We start from the raw sequence: 16,805 nt of genomic DNA, 5'->3' as shown, positions 1-16,805 counted from the left end.
AGAGAGAGAGAGACTAAGAAAGCAAAGCTGCGAGGTCTGCACTGGAGCTGCAGTCAGCCATGGCGGAGTCCAGTACATCAGCCACCCCGCTACCTGCTGGCCCATCCTTTACTCCTTGAACTTTTTTTTAAGCATTAGCTTTTTATTTTTTAGTTTGTTATAGGACATGTGTGCTCGCCAGAGAAAGACAGACAGAAAGGAGGAGAAACAGAGGGAAAATGAGAAATTATCCCCCAGGGGATGGCCACGCTACAGTCCCTTCTCTTCCCTTTTCCTCTCAGGATTTTGGGTACGCATGCACATGCACCCAGTATAATTTTCAAGCTACCACAGTCCACAATTTGAACTACACAGTTAATCATGTGGGACCCAGCTTCCTTAACCTCCACACCATCTGCTGGTCCTTAGGTATTTTACTTTTATAATTAGAAAAAAAAATCATTACTATTTAAAATAATTATTTATTTTATTTATTATTATTACTTAATTTGGCCAGAGAGAGAGAGAGAGAGGGAAAATGAGAAAGAAAGCCGCCATGTCTAGGACTTGTACTGTGGTCAGCCATGTGGGAGTCCAGTACCTTAACCACCACGCCACCTGCTGGATCCAGTATTATTTTTTAAAGATTTGTTTAATTTTATTCATTATTGTTATTGTTTTTTTTTAAGAATTATTTTATTTAAGTTTATTTATTATTATTATCATTATTATTTTCCAGTTTGATCAGAGAGACACAGAGAGAGAGAGAGAGAGGAAGTGAGAAGGCAAGCCACCAGGTTCGAGACTTGAACCGTGGTCAGCCATGTGGGAGTCCAGTGCCTTTTACCACCATGCCACTTGCCGGCCCTGTTATTGTTTTTTTAAAATTTGCTATAGGGCACATAGGCTCACCAGAGAGAGAGAAAGAAAGTGAGAAAGTGAGAAAGCAAGCTGCCAAGTCTGGGACTCAAATTGTAGGTGGCCACGTGGGTGTCCAGCACCTTAACCACCGCACCACCTGCTGGTCCCCCAAAAAATGCATGAGTGAAAAGAAAGCTGGGGCCAGAAAGTGGCACCGCAGTGAGGCAGGTCCCGAGAGCTCCCTGACTGGGCGTACGTGTGCGTGGCCATGACCTGGGCCACTGCGACTCAGAGGCATGAAGACCCTGTTGGGGTGCCTGTCTCCTTTTTTCTCTCTCATTGTAAAAACAAAAACCAAGGCGACATGGGAGACGTTTACACTCATGAGATGCTACTGAAGTGTGCACAGTCTGTGTAAAGATCTCCCTAAGTGCATGTGCACAGGCTGAAATTCAGAACAGGAGGTACTAATGGTGACTATGGATGGTGGGATTGTGAGTGATTTTTTATATATATCTGTAATTATCATTTTTCCATGGGAAAATACTTTGTCACTTTCATAATTAAAGCAGCTATTAGAGAAATTATACCCCTGGCAGAGTTCTTGGAGCAGAAGGGCTAGGAGACAGCGCAGGGTCCCTGGCCTTCTGGAGCAGAGGGAAGAGGGAGAGGGCGGCTGTGAGTGCCGGCCTGTGGGTGAGGCTGGGCTCCAGGGCCCAAGTGCCAGGCCCTAGGGTCTGGGAGCGCAGCCAGTGCGGGCGAAAGGGGGGCTGTGATGGGGCAGCCCCAAGTCAGGAGAGCCCCTGAGAGAGCTGTGCGGCTGGAGAACTGGGGAAGGGGCAGGAAAAGGGGCTGGGCCGGAGCGTGCAGGCACGCGGGCAGGGGGCTCACCGTCACCTCCTGGTAGGATTCCATGCCATTCAGCACCACCTGGATGACCTGCCGGCGCAGCTTGACACTCTGCTCGGAGCGGTACTCAGAGTTGGTCAGGTAGAAGAGGGCGGCGCTGCCTGTCACTTGGATGTTCTTGTCATACTTGTGGCACTTGAGAGCTGTGATGACTAGCTGTAAGACAGCATGGGGTCCTGCTGGCACGCGCCGTGAAGACTGTGCAGGGACAGGCCTGGGAGGGGTCAGGGTCTTGGGCAGGTGCTCTGGGCAGGGCTTCCCTGATTCTGCTCTCCAAGGGCACAGGTGGGGTCAGGGGAGCAGAAACTAGGACCCAGCAGGGTCTGAGAAGAGGCTGAAGAAGCCCTGGTGGGGCTCAAGGCCTGAGCCTGCCTTAGCCAGTGCTGAAGCAGGTCAGGGTCTTGTGCACAGGAGGAAGTGAGGGGAAGGGACAGGGGCTCTGGGGACACGACTGGCTATGCCCCTGTGCAGCCAGGAGCCGAGGGCCCAGGGGGCAGATGTGCAGGGGGAGCCTAGGCCCAGGGAACAGATGTGTGGCTGGGAGCCAAGGGCCCGGGGGCTTATGTGCTGCCAGGAGCCTGGGCCTGGGGCTGACCTACCTCCAGCGCCCGCAAGAGCTGGCTGCAGCGCTCGATGCGTGCGATGTCGAAGAGCAGGTTGATGGCTCGCGACGTGACCTCGGGCCGGTGCTCTGTGTAGGCCTCAATGGCGTTCAGCACCTGCTCCTCGTTTTTGTCACCACTTACCTGGAGACCACGCAGGAGGGCCAGACCCCAGTTCAGGCTTCAACCCTGGCGCAGACCCCTTGGTGCTCCAGCCCTGCCCCTCTAGCCTCCCGCCTCCGTTTCTGCCTCACCTTGTAAGCCGGAATGTGCGTGAGGCGGCACAGGGAGGTCTCGAAGAGCCCAAGGAACTGCAGCGGCCTCTTCAGAGCCCGGAAGGGCATGATGCTGCTCTTGGAAGGCTCGATGCTGGTGAAGAGGATGCCAGGTCAGCGGCGTGGGGCGGGGCCTGACCTGGGCCTCCCATGGGGCTGCCTCAGCATGTACTTCGTGCTCTCTCCCTGGCCTTCAGCCCCGTCCTGTTAGTTTTTTCTTTTTAAGGGGAAAAGACGCAGGCCCCACCTCTTGGTGGAAGGGTGGCGAGGTCTCACTGTAGAAGGACACACGAGACGGGCAGGCGCACACGTGCAGCTGTCTTTGGAAAATCCCCTCTGCTGTTCTAGTGGGGATGGGTCACTTTAGGCTTTGTCAGCAATCATGAAGGGATAAGCTTGTCAACCAACACCGGAACCGTGGCTGGGGGCGGGGCTGGTAGCCAACCATAGCTGGCTGGGTTTGAATCAGAGCGCTCAACCGACCAACACCGGAACCAATGGACCTATGGCAGCAGCTACTGTGTGGCAGACACTGCGGGCCTCGTTCTTTCACCTGCGTGGTGCTCTGGTCAGTCTGTGTGTCTGGCGACTTCCGGTCACTCCTCATGTTCTCGCCTCCCAGCCTTTGCATGCACTGTTCCCACTGCTAGAACACCCTTCCTTGGGCAAACCCAGAGCGAGCTTTCAGGACGGCCTGAATGCCATCCTTCCTCCTTCCTGACCCCCAGGGCAAGGCCACAGCCCTGTACTTCCCCTACCACAGCCTTGGGAACGAGGTATCTGTGCCCGTTAGCCCAGAGGCTCCGAGAGGGCAGGGCTTGACTCCTCTACCCCCGGCAGCCAGCACAGCACCTGGCAGGAGGCACCTGGGGTGCTTGTTGAATGGGCTGCTCAGCATCTGTGGAGGTGGGTCCCCACCTGGTCTGGCCCGCTTCCTCGTCCATCTTGGAGATGCTGCAGTTCTCCAGGATCATGTGGCCAGAGATGTCCAAGGACATGAGGTTCCCCAGCTTCTGCACAAAGAGGCTCAGCACCTTCCGGGTCAGCTTGAACTTGTAGTAGCTGGAGAGGCGGTCTCGGGAGATGTCCAAGTGTCTGGGGTTGGGAGGCCACAGGTCATAGCCCCTGCTCCTTCAGTTTACAGTACGGAGGTCCCATGCCTATCATAACTGCCCCAGAGCATTCTGGGAAAAAACCCTGCTGGAACCCAAGTGTCCTAGACAGCACTAACCCAGGTAAAACACTGGTTTAAGGGGCGGGATTGTTGCTTTTATCCCCTCCTGAGCCCTTGGGGACATCCCTTCCCTCCTGCCTGTCCACCCTGCCCACTCCCACTCCCACCCCCACCCCAGTGAGCCTGGGGCCCGCTGCTCACCGCAGCTTGTGCAGCTGGACAATGACACGGATGTGGTCGTCCGACAGGTCCATGTTGTAGAGCACAAGGGACACCAGGCTGTCCTTCCACTGGGTCAGGAAGGCGGCATCACTGGTCTGAATGCCTGAGAGGTCCAAGGCAGCCAGCGAGCTGAGGGGCCGCAGCAGGGACTCTACAGGGACCCCGTCGATCATGCGACCCAAGTTGAGGAAACGCAGGCGGCTGAAGCCCTCGAAGGTGAAGTCCTTCACCAGCACCTGGCAGGTAGGGTTGACGAGGCACTCGTCTTCACAACCCCCCGGGTTCTCCTCCTCGTAGAAAATGTTTGCGCAGCCGAAGAGGCTCAAGGACACCAGGGTGTGGCTGAAGCTCCGCAGTGTCTGCAGGCTCTTGGCGGACAGCTTCTCGCAGTTGGTCAGGTACAGCTCCACCAGGTCCTAGAAGCAGGCCCGGCTCTTTTATCACCCCTGCCCAGGGCTGTCAGGTGGGGCTGCCAGCATGGGGAGAGCACTGGAGGGGTCTTGGGACCAGGATGCTAGGGCAAGCTGCCCTGCCCAGCTCACTGCTTGGCCCCCTTGGGCCCTCCCCCCTCAGTCGTCCCTGGAGAACTGGTGAGGCAGGTCTCACCTGCTTGCGAATAGCTTCCAGGTCCTGGTCCTGCACCAGGTCCTCACGGAGGTGGATACGAGTGAGGCGGGTGCTGCGGGGGTCCGAGATAAGGCTGAAGAAGCTCTCGTGTGGCTCAAAGTTGCAGGCAGCGTTGACCAGCTCCACATACCTGGCAGGGAGCAAACCTGGCTCAACGGAGGAATATGGGGACCTGCCTTCCCTTCAAGCACAAGCCTTCCCTCCCCAGAAGCCCTTTGGGGTCACCTTAGCAGCAATCTCCTTGTCTTCTGCTCCCTAATAGGGCCTGGTTGGATCCTGACTACACCACGGGAACCAGGAACCTAAAGGCAGCTCTCTGGGTGACCTCCTGGTAATGCAGGGGGCCTCTTATCAACAGCAGGTAAGAGCTCGTCCCCCAACCCCTAGACACCCCCACAGCACACACAGACACTTACGCCTCCTCTCCTAGTACACTCCTGTCACTCCCTAGCAGTGGTGGCAGCCCCATCACCATGCCACATTCGTCATCTCCTTTCAGCTGGCTTCTGGTTCCTTTAGCCTCCCCAGAACCCTTTCAAACAGGCAAATTACGCCAAGTGGTTTGGGGTTCCCAACAGGGTGCAGAGACAGCAGTTAACAGCACTCTGATGACATACTAGCTCATATGAGAATCCTGGGTTGGTGGAAAGGTTTAGAGTCAGACACTCGGGAATCGACATCCTGGCCTGGCGCCCGGCAACTGCACACAGCAACTGAGCCTCCCAGGCCTCAGCATCTCCATCTGTGCAATGGGCTGGTTGCAGCAAAGCGCCTGTCTCAACACTCAGAACAGAGAGCGCCGTCCAGCTCCGTGCTCAGGAGCTGCACAGGGCTCCGTTTTCTTGTGCAACCGTTTGGTTTAACAACCTCCCTTCTGGGTGTCCGCCCCAAGCTCGCGGCATTCAGTGACCCCATATCGTATTTCTGTGAGCCCTGAACAGGGGCAGTCCCTAAGAAGGGACATGTGGGGACTTTCTGGAAGATTTGATCCCTGGCCATGGGTCCATTGATTCCAGCACTGGTATGTAAACCCATATGTGTTCATGCTCATTTAGCTCACCAGCACAGGCATGTGCATGAGTGTACACACACGCGCATGCACGCGCACGCAGAGGAGGATGGCACATAACGCCTTTGTTTGTATGCAGGTTTCTAAGCCATCTCATCCCTAATCGTACACATGCAATCCCACCCTCACACACACCCTGCATGTGTGTGCACACCCATCCTCTTACATGCACACACTCTACACACATACCAACACACACACATGTATTATTATTATTATATATTTGTTAAAGGTTTTTGCCATAGGGCGCGTGTGCTGGGAGAGAGACAGAGCAAGAAAGTGAGAGGGAAAGTGAGAAATCATCCTCCAGGGGGTTGGCCACGCCACATTTTGAGCACACATGCACACATGTCTGGTGTGATTTTCAAGCCACCAGGGTCAGCGCACAAATCGTGGTTGGCCATGTGGGAGTCCGGCACCGTAACCACCTGCCGGCCCCTCACATGTATTCTTTTAAGGTTACGACTATTCCACTCTTCTCTTGCACCCACAGACATCTTTGTGCATGCATCCCCCCGTTTGCATACACAGCCACCCCACGGTGCACACACGCATGGTCACATGCTCGTGCTAAGACCCCTGCTCCTGCCCCAGCCCCAGGGCTTGCTCACTCATTGACGAGCCGGTCACAGATCTCGCTGGGCAGGAAGACGTCGGGATGCAGCCGCAGGGTCTCCTTGTCTAGCAGGTAGCCCAGGGTGCCATCCAGGTTGCGCAGGCAGAAGTCGGTGCAGAGGGCCATCAGGGACTCAGGAGTGTCGGATGCCATGCTGAGGGCCGGCAGGAAGGCCACTCCGGGACAAGGCCCCTAGGGCCACCAGAGATTCCCGATACTCACAGGGTCATTGGTAGAGCCACAGCTGGGGAACAGGAAAGAAGCCACGCGACCCGCACATGAGAGCCAGAACGGTCAGCGGCCCTCTGCCTACTCACTGGGCCACAGACGTCGCTCAGCAGGGCCTGGCAGGGCTCCTGACCCCTCTCTGAGGGCCGCTCTCTATGCATGACGCGACCTGCACAGAACACAGGGCCTTGTCCAAGCATGTCTTTGCCTTTCGATGCCTGTGGAAAGATGTGTGTGTGTTGGGGACCCACTGACTGGGTGGGGGGACAGGGGCTTTCACCATCTGCTTCTTACAAGCTTTGTTTTGTTTTTAATTGACCAAAAGGCATGGATACTCACTGGAGAGAGAGACAGAGAAAGAAAGAAAGTGAAAAAGCAACTCCCATCAGGTATAGTCATGCTGCAATCCCTTTTTTTTCCATTTCTCACCCTTTGGGACTTAGTGTACACACACACACACACACACACACACACACACACTCTCCCAGCATGTTTCTCAAGCTGCTGGGCCCAGGACTCAAACTGCACAGTCAGCCATGTGGGATCCAGCCATCTTAACCACCATGCCACAGGCTGGCACACAAACTATTTTTTTAAATGTTTCTTTTTATTCTTCCTTTCACAAGCAAGAGAGACAGAGAGACCCACACTCCTAGCAAGGTCCTCATGAAGTCCACCCCCGGCTTCAGCCAGCCCACGTGTGCACACATATCCAGCATGTCAGGGAGGTCTCTGGATGTGAACCTAGACCCTCCCCATGTGGGTCGGCCTTGCAGAATGCCGTGTTACTGCCATAGAAGCCCTTTGGGGTCACCTTAGCAGCAATCTCCTTGTCTTCTGCTCCCTAATAGGGCCTGGTTGGATCCTGACTACACCACGGGAACCAGGAACCTAAAGGCAGCTCTCTGGGTGACCTCCTGGTAATGCAGGGGGCCTCTTATCAACAGCAGGTAAGAGCTCGTCCCCCAACCCCTAGACACCCCCACAGCACACACAGACACTTACGCCTCCTCTCCTAGTACACTCCTGTCACTCCCTAGCAGTGGTGGCAGCCCCATCACCATGCCACATTCGTCATCTCCTTTCAGCTGGCTTCTGGTTCCTTTAGCCTCCCCAGAACCCTTTCAAACAGGCAAATTACGCCAAGTGGTTTGGGGTTCCCAACAGGGTGCAGAGACAGCAGTTAACAGCACTCTGATGACATACTAGCTCATATGAGAATCCTGGGTTGGTGGAAAGGTTTAGAGTCAGACACTCGGGAATCGACATCCTGGCCTGGCGCCCGGCAACTGCACACAGCAACTGAGCCTCCCAGGCCTCAGCATCTCCATCTGTGCAATGGGCTGGTTGCAGCAAAGCGCCTGTCTCAACACTCAGAACAGAGAGCGCCGTCCAGCTCCGTGCTCAGGAGCTGCACAGGGCTCCGTTTTCTTGTGCAACCGTTTGGTTTAACAACCTCCCTTCTGGGTGTCCGCCCCAAGCTCGCGGCATTCAGTGACCCCATATCGTATTTCTGTGAGCCCTGAACAGGGGCAGTCCCTAAGAAGGGACATGTGGGGACTTTCTGGAAGATTTGATCCCTGGCCATGGGTCCATTGATTCCAGCACTGGTATGTAAACCCATATGTGTTCATGCTCATTTAGCTCACCAGCACAGGCATGTGCATGAGTGTACACACACGCGCATGCACGCGCACGCAGAGGAGGATGGCACATAACGCCTTTGTTTGTATGCAGGTTTCTAAGCCATCTCATCCCTAATCGTACACATGCAATCCCACCCTCACACACACCCTGCATGTGTGTGCACACCCATCCTCTTACATGCACACACTCTACACACATACCAACACACACACATGTATTATTATTATTATATATTTGTTAAAGGTTTTTGCCATAGGGCGCGTGTGCTGGGAGAGAGACAGAGCAAGAAAGTGAGAGGGAAAGTGAGAAATCATCCTCCAGGGGGTTGGCCACGCCACATTTTGAGCACACATGCACACATGTCTGGTGTGATTTTCAAGCCACCAGGGTCAGCGCACAAATCGTGGTTGGCCATGTGGGAGGCCGGCACCGTAACCACCTGCCGGCCCCTCACATGTATTCTTTTAAGGTTACGACTATTCCACTCTTCTCTTGCACCCACAGACATCTTTGTGCATGCATCCCCCCGTTTGCATACACAGCCACCCCACGGTGCACACACGCATGGTCACATGCTCGTGCTAAGACCCCTGCTCCTGCCCCAGCCCCAGGGCTTGCTCACTCATTGACGAGCCGGTCACAGATCTCGCTGGGCAGGAAGACGTCGGGATGCAGCCGCAGGGTCTCCTTGTCTAGCAGGTAGCCCAGGGTGCCATCCAGGTTGCGCAGGCAGGAGTCGGTGCAGAGGGCCATCAGGGACTCAGGAGTGTCGGATGCCATGCTGAGGGCCGGCAGGAAGGCCACTCCGGGACAAGGCCCCTAGGGCCACCAGAGATTCCCGATACTCACAGGGTCATTGGTAGAGCCACAGCTGGGGAACAGGAAAGAAGCCACGCGACCCGCACATGAGAGCCAGAACGGTCAGCGGCCCTCTGCCTACTCACTGGGCCACAGACGTCGCTCAGCAGGGCCTGGCAGGGCTCCTGACCCCTCTCTGAGGGCCGCTCTCTATGCATGACGCGACCTGCACAGAACACAGGGCCTTGTCCAAGCATGTCTTTGCCTTTCGATGCCTGTGGAAAGATGTGTGTGTGTTGGGGACCCATTGACTGGGTGGGGGGACAGGGGCTTTCACCATCTGCTTCTTACAAGCTTTGTTTTGTTTTTAATTGACCAAAAGGCATGGATACTCACTGGAGAGAGAGACAGAGAAAGAAAGAAAGTGAAAAAGCAACTCCCATCAGGTATAGTCATGCTGCAATCCCTTTTTTTTCCATTTCTCACCCTTTGGGACTTAGTGTACACACACACACACACACACACACACACACTCTCCCAGCATGTTTCTCAAGCTGCTGGGCCCAGGACTCAAACTGCACAGTCAGCCATGTGGGATCCAGCCATCTTAACCACCATGCCACAGGCTGGCACACAAACTATTTTTTTAAATGTTTCTTTTTATTCTTCCTTTCACAAGCAAGAGAGACAGAGAAACCCACACTCCTAGCAAGGTCCTCATGAAGTCCACCCCCGGCTTCAGCCAGCCCACGTGTGCACACATATCCAGCATGTCAGGGAGGTCTCTGGATGTGAACCTAGACCCTCCCCATGTGGGTCGGCCTTGCAGAATGCCGTGTTACTGCCATGCCACCCTCTGGCCCCTGCTTCTCACAATCTTAACAGCACACTGGCCATCCCGTGCTGTGTGGTCCTTTCTAACCGTATAAGTTGTCACAGACTGGTGTGCGCAAGGGCTTTACAGACTCCATCCTGCTGCATCTCATGGTGCATAGTTAAAAACGAAGGCTCTGGGCCAGCTGGTGGCGTGGTCGTTGACTGGATTGCACATGGCCTACTGCATGTTTGAGTCCCAGACCTAGTGGCCTAAAAAGCAAACATGACAGGTGTGTGTGCATGTTTGCCCAAGACCTGGAAAGGAGGAGAAATGGAAGAGAAGGGATTGTGGTGTGACCATGTCCTATGGGGGATGCTTTCTCACTTTTCCTCTCTCAATCTCTCCACAGCAAATGCATGTGCCCACTGGCAAAATTTAAAAAGGAAAAGGAGAAGCAGAAGAAGCAGAAGAAGAAGAAGGAGAAGAAGAAGAAGAAGAAGAAGAAGAAGAAGAAGAAGAAGAAGAAGAAGAAGAAGAAGAAGAAGAAGAAGAAGAAGAAGAAGAAGAAGAAGAAGAAGAAGAAGAAGAAGAAGAAGAAGAAGAAGAAGAAGAAGAAGAAGAAGAAGAAGAAGAAGAAGAAGAAGAAGAAGAAGAAGAAGAAGAAGAAGAAGAAGAAGAAGAAGAAGAAGAAGATGGCTCTTTCCAAGAGAAATGAAAACAGATGCCCACATAGGAACTTGCACACAAATGTTCACGGCAGGACTATTCACAACAGCGAAGAAGCGGAAACGTCCCCAATGTCCATCCGCTGGTAAATGGGTAAACAAAATGTGCCTCCTCCATGACATGGAACATTATTCAACTATAAAAGGGTGGGCAGGGACCAGCAGGTGGCATGGTGGTCAAGGTGCTGGACACTACCACATGGCCGACCAGTTTGAGTCCTCGAATTGGTGGTTTGCTTTCTCACTTTCCCTCTCTCTCTGTGTGTGTCTCTCTCTGGTCAAATAAAAAGAAATGAATTAATGAATAAAATTAAATAAATAAGGAGTGGGGTCCTACGTGGTGACAGTAGTTTGAATTCCTGACCCGGTCACCTGAAACACGCTTGGCATGCATGCGAGTGCCCAAGAGCTGACAGGCTGGAGGACCGGATGAAGGGGATGGAGGGTCATCTCTCTCTTTACTCTCATGTGTGCACACATACGCTATCATGAATAAAGAAAACATTTTAATTTTTTTAATTACCTGAGGGCATGTGCACTCACCTGAGAGAGAGGGGAGAGGGAAAAAGCACCCTGCTGTGAAGTGTGGTCACGCAGTAGTCCCCTCTCCATTTCTCTATCCAGTTTGCATTTTGGACCCACATGCACACATGCTCAGCATGTTTTTCAAGCAGTTGAGGCTGGGATTCAAACTGCGTGGTCAGCCACGTGGAATCCGTCTCCCTTAACCACCAGGCCACAGGACTGGTCCAAGGTTTCTTTCTTTCTTTCTTTCTTTCTTTCTTTTTTAAGAATTATTTATTTAACTTTATTTATTATATTTTTTTATCACTTTTTAATTTGCTATAAGACAAGTGTCACCAGAGAGAGAAGGAAAGTGTGAAAGCAAGCTACCAGGTCTGGGACTTGGAAAGTGGTTGGCCATGTGGGAGCCCAACCCCTTAACTATCATGCCATCTGCTGGCCCTGGCCCAAGATTGCTCTTCCTTTTTTTTTTTTTTTTGAGGTTTTTGCCTTAGTATGTGTACACTCGCCAGAGAGAAAGAGAGACAAACACAATGAGAGGACAAGTGAGAAATCACCTCCCAGGGGGAATGGTCACATTGCAGTCCCTTCTCCATTCTCCTCCTGGGATCCTGGGTACACATGCACATGTGCAAAGAGTGAGTTTCAAGTCACTGGGTCCAGGATTTGAACCACGGTTGGCCATGTGGGAGTCCAGCAGCATGACCATTACTGCCCCCCCAAGATTTCATTTATTTTTTTTGGGGGGGAGAGGTTTTTGCCATAGGGCGTGTGTGCTCGCCAGAAAGACAGAGAGACAGAAAGTGAGAAATCACCCCCCAGGGGGGATGGCCACGCTGCAATCCCTTCTCCTCCATTCTCCTCTAGGGATCTTGGGCACGCACGCACACACATCTAGCGTGAGTTTTAAGCCACCGGGTCCGGGACTCGAACCACAGTCGACTACATGGGAGTCCAGCGACATAGCCACTACGCTAACTGCTGGTCCCCCCCCCAAGATTTCTTAAGGAGGACTTAAAAAAGTGCTAACCATAAGGTAGAAAATAATAAACTACTGTGCACTGAAGTGAAGAAATTCCTGTTTATGCAGATGCAAAAACAATCTGAGAAGGATAACAGACACAAATATGAGAAGTTTCTAGAAGAAAACACAGGAGTATAACTTTTTTTTTTTTTTTTGCTATAGGATACATGCGCTTGCTGGGGAGACAGAAACAGGGAAAGTGAGAAATCACTGCCGTGGGGGATGGCCATGCCATAATCCCTTCTTCTCCATCTCCTCCTGGGATTTTGAGCACGCACACACACACAGAATGATTTTTAAGCTACCAGGTTCGAGACTCAAATAGCAGTTGACCATGTGGGAGTCCACCTTAACCACCATGCTGTCTGCTGGCCCCTGGAGTATAGCTTTTAAAAAATGTTTATTCAGGGGACAGGAGATGGTATAGTGGTTATGCTCAAAATTAAAAACTGCTCCTCAAAAGATACCCTGAGCACTGGCCCGGCAGTGCAGCAGTTAAGCATTCTGCATAGGGAGTTGAACCCTGCCTGGCTGACTAGGGTTCACGCTTCAGTCCCAGCTGGCTGAAAAACATGCCAGGCACATATGTGTGTGTGTCCAGGATCACGGCTGCTGTCCAACCAAGCCCCACTGGGACTCGCTCTCTCTCTGATGAGCGTATGTGCCCTCTAGCAATTATATATGGAGAAAAGGGGGGCAGGCTCCACAGTACAACAGGTAAGCCCTGTGCGTGGGGAATCAGGTCCCATGTGGCCAGCCACGATTTTAACACTAGCCCCTTATGGCTTGAAAAGCATGACAGGCGCCACGTGCACGCGTGCCCAAAATCCTGACGTACGAGTGGAGGAAAAAGGATTATGGTGTGACACAACTCCACTGAGGAGTACTTTCTCTCTTTCTCTGGCAAGTACACACAGCTTCTGGTTAAAACAAACGAAAGATACTGTGAAGGGCTCGGTTGCAGGAGCACATGGCCCATGATGCTGCTACCTGGCCCAGTGAGGCCACACGGGGGCCCAGGTCTGGGTCCCAGCCCAGCCTAAAAAGCTGGCGACAGTGATGCACACCTGTAATCCCAGTGATTTGGGAGGCTGGGGCAAGAGGACTGGACACAGAGAGATCCGGTCTAGAAAACCACGCACACATGCATGGCAAGTCACAGACAAGAAGGCATTTCAGTAACACGAAGGAACTTCAACAAATTTGTGGAGGGGTCACAGGTGGTGTGATGGTTAAGGTACTTGACTTTTCACATGGCCAACTGTAGTTCAAGTCCCAGACCTGGTGGATTGTTTTTCACTTTCCCTCTTTCTCTCTCTCTCTCTGGTGAGCACATGTGCCCTATAGCAAATTAATAATAATAATAATAATAATAATAATAATGTTAGAATAATTCTTGAAGAAAAAGTTTGTGGGAAATGGAATTAAAGCATGAGTTTATTTTGGTACAAAATTTTTTTTTAATCCATATAGTTTTTCTTTTCTTTTTTCTTCTTTTTAGAGAAAGATTTTTGTTATAAGTATGTACTATCTAGAGAGAAAGACAGAGAAACAGAAAGTGAGAAATCATCCCTGGGGGGATGGCAATGTCGCAGTCCCTTCTCTTCCATTCTCCTCTTGGGATTTTGGGGATGCACACACATGCCTGGCATGAGTTTTAAGCCACTGGGTGCAGGACTCGAACCACGGCGGGAGTTCAGCAACATACCATTATGCCGTCTGCTAGACCCACCATAGTTTTTCATACTATGCATTTGCCATGAACTTTTTGAATACCTCCCAGATACGCAATTTCTACCAATCCGTAGGAGGGGGAAAAAAAAGACATAGCAACCAAATAAGAAATGAGTAAAAGGCTTGAACAGAAATTTCATAAAGGAGGATCCTGAAACAGACAAGAAGCATATGAGCAGTGTCAGAGAAACGCACAGTAAAACCAGAATGAGATGCCGTTTCCCTCTCACCAGGTGGCTTTGCTGAAAACAACACAGGTGATATTTAGTGTCTGGTGACAATGGAGAACATGGGGAAGTGTCCCCCACACTGCTGGTTAAGGTAGAAATTGTAGGAACTGGGACACTGATGAACTACCACTACTTTTATTTTTTTAAGAATTATTTTATTTAATGGGACCAGCAGTTAGCATAATGGCTATGTCGCTGAACTCCCATGTAGTCGACCACGGTTCAAGTCCCGGACCCGGTGGCTTAAACTCACGCTGGTGTGTATGCGTGCGTGCCCAAGATCCCGAGAGGAGAGCGCCCTTTTGCAAAAAAAAAAAAAAAAAAAAAACTCTCCAAAAAAATAAAAAAGAATGATTTTATTTAACTTTATTTATTTATTTATTTTTGGAGAGGTTTTTGCTATAGGGCACACACGTGCACTTGCCAGAAAGACAGAGAGAGACAGACAGAAAGTGAGAAATCAGAAATCACCCCCAGGGGGAATGGTCACACCACAATCCCTTCTCCTCTTGGAATCTTGGGCATGCTCGCACATGTGCCCGGCGTGAGCTTAAGCCACCAGGTCCGGGACTCGAACCACGGTCGACTACATGGGAGTCCAGTGACAGCCATTACACCAACTGCTGGTCCCTATTTATTTGCTTTTTAATTTGACCAGAGAGGGACAGAGTGAGAGAGAGAGAAAATAAGAAAGGAAGCCACCAGGTCCAGGACTTGAACCACACTTGGCTACATGGGAGCCCAGGGCCCTTAACCACCACGCCACCTGCCAGCCCCAGCACCACCACTACTTAATAAAGCTGTATGCACACGGATGCTCAGCGGTAAGAAATTCCCCTCTGGGGCGTACATCCAGAAGAAGGGCAGTAGCCGTCCAGCCACAGGTGCTCAGAGAGGCCCCTGCTTGGGAGGCTGGCTGCCACACAGAGGCCAGATCAGTTCCTGGGCCAACCTGAACATGCAGGGCACAGCTGCAGGTGCCTGTAATCCTTGCTAACTGGGAGGCTGGGCCAGAAGGATGGCCATGTAGTGAGAGCCTGTCAAAAACACCACCTCTGACTGCCTTTACTTCTCTCTTCCATTACGGAAAAAAGCAAAAGGACACGCATACGGAAACACGCCCCAGAGGACGTGCCCTAGAGCACTCACAGCAGCACTAGTTGTAGTGGCCAAAGCAGAAAAGGCTCTGAATGTCGCCCCACACGAATGGGTAACCAGGGGATGCCCAGCAGCTAAACACCATGGCAATGAGAACGCAGGACAAACCGCTGCTAGGACAGGAGCCAGGTACTGAGGGTAGGGACTGCACCCACCCAACTACGTGTTGCTCCATGGCATTCAGAAACAGGGGACTCGGATTTGGTGGGGGGCCAGGGCTGTGGTTACTCGGGGGGTGACTGGAATGGGGCTTCTGGGTGCTGAGGAGCATCTAGGCCGCTGTCTGAGGCGCGGCCGCTAGTGAGTACCCAGTACTCTAATTCAGAGGTTAGGAAAATGGCCTGGACATCAGAGGCCCATATTAGGCAGGGATCTGGGGTGCAGTCAAGTGATAATCTGACGTGCATCCCCAACAAGGACCAGCGTCCACAGAAAATGAAACTGAAGCTTCAGGTTCAAATCGAACGAACAGACGGAAAAGCAGCAACCATTTACAGAACCAAGGACAGGCAGGGATTAATCCCAAACCAGCATCTTCCTACCAGGGTCTACACTGGTGGTGCTGGGGGTGGGTGGGGCAGCAAAACAAATCTGCAGTATTAGAAAGAGATCAGGGTAGGATGACTTCTGCAGGCTGGCACTAGCTAGATGGCAGAGAAGCCATTAGAAGGCAACGGTGCTACAGTTTACTGCTAAATTCCTTAACCTCTCCAGACCAGCTTCCTCATCTGGAACATGGGGGGCCTGCCCCCTAACTCACAGGACCATTGTAGTACATGAGATAATGTTGGGGATGCTTAATCCCAGGCTTGCCCCGTGGCTAAGTCCACGACCCGCGGTGTACGTGACGTGTCCTACAGAGGCGGAAACCCACGATCAGAGAGATCCTGCTGTACAAACTGGGTCTTGAACCCGGTTCCTTGGGTTCTACCACGTCATCTCCTGGAGGGTTCTGAATGAGCTGAGGGCTTCGCATTGCCCCTGACTTCCTGGAGCCTCTGTGTCCAAACCCGAACCTTCTAGGCTGCTCAGGAAATCGAGGGGGAGACCAGAGCCAGCCAGTTCCGAGTTCCGGTGTGGTGCGACCACTTAATGACGTGCCACCAAGGCTCTGGAGTCAGGCAACCTAGCACCAGGCCTCAACCCTCTGCTCAAGAGTAGGTGACCTGGACACAAAAATTGGGAAATCATTTGCTGAGAACATATATGTTGATGTGCTTGATTGAGCCAATGCACAGTGTATTTTGGATGGAAAATTCATATGTGTGTTGTGATGAGGAAAAAAAAAATTTATAATAAAAAACAGGAGAAAAAGAAAAAAAAAATTTTTAAAAAAAAAAAAAAAAAAAAAAAAAAAGAGTAGGTGACCTGGGCTTAAGGAGTAAGGTCCTGGAATTTGATAGAAAGTGGACGAATGTGGAAGATTTGTTGCTGGGTGAAGCAAGTCAGGCTATGAAAAAGAGACATCGTATGTCCCACTATTCGCACTCTATGGTAGAGACTGAAAGACTGGAGAACATAAAAGCATTAAAAATTGTAGCGGAAAATTGTAATGGACACTAGAGACAAAGGGGAAAGAGAGTGT

The 16,805-nt window shown here is 51.8% G+C and overlaps 1 protein-coding gene across 3 annotated transcripts in view; it reads right to left on the bottom strand.

Moving 5' to 3' along the window:
• Positions 1-16,805, bottom strand: part of ZER1 (zyg-11 related cell cycle regulator) — a gene marked incomplete at its 3' end in the record, with an annotated part of 38,836 nt that overhangs the window by 10,065 nt on the left and 11,966 nt on the right. For 2 of the 3 annotated variants that reach the window (XM_027774016.1, XM_014589975.1), the window contains 7 exon segments: positions 1,732-1,905; positions 2,349-2,495; positions 2,606-2,720; positions 3,545-3,721; positions 4,002-4,438; positions 4,629-4,779; positions 8,832-9,080. In XM_027774016.1, the coding sequence (XP_027629817.1) occupies positions 1,732-1,905; positions 2,349-2,495; positions 2,606-2,720; positions 3,545-3,721; positions 4,002-4,438; positions 4,629-4,779; positions 8,832-8,989 (1,359 nt within the window). 3 annotated transcript variants of the gene reach the window in all.

Source organism: Tupaia chinensis, unplaced genomic scaffold (genome assembly GCF_000334495.1).
Source record: "Tupaia chinensis unplaced genomic scaffold, TupChi_1.0 Scaffold000394_1, whole genome shotgun sequence".
Classification (NCBI taxonomy): Eukaryota; Metazoa; Chordata; class Mammalia; order Scandentia; family Tupaiidae; genus Tupaia; species Tupaia belangeri.
Note: the sequence above shows the minus strand (reverse complement) of the source record. Positions and strands in the feature narration are given on the sequence as shown.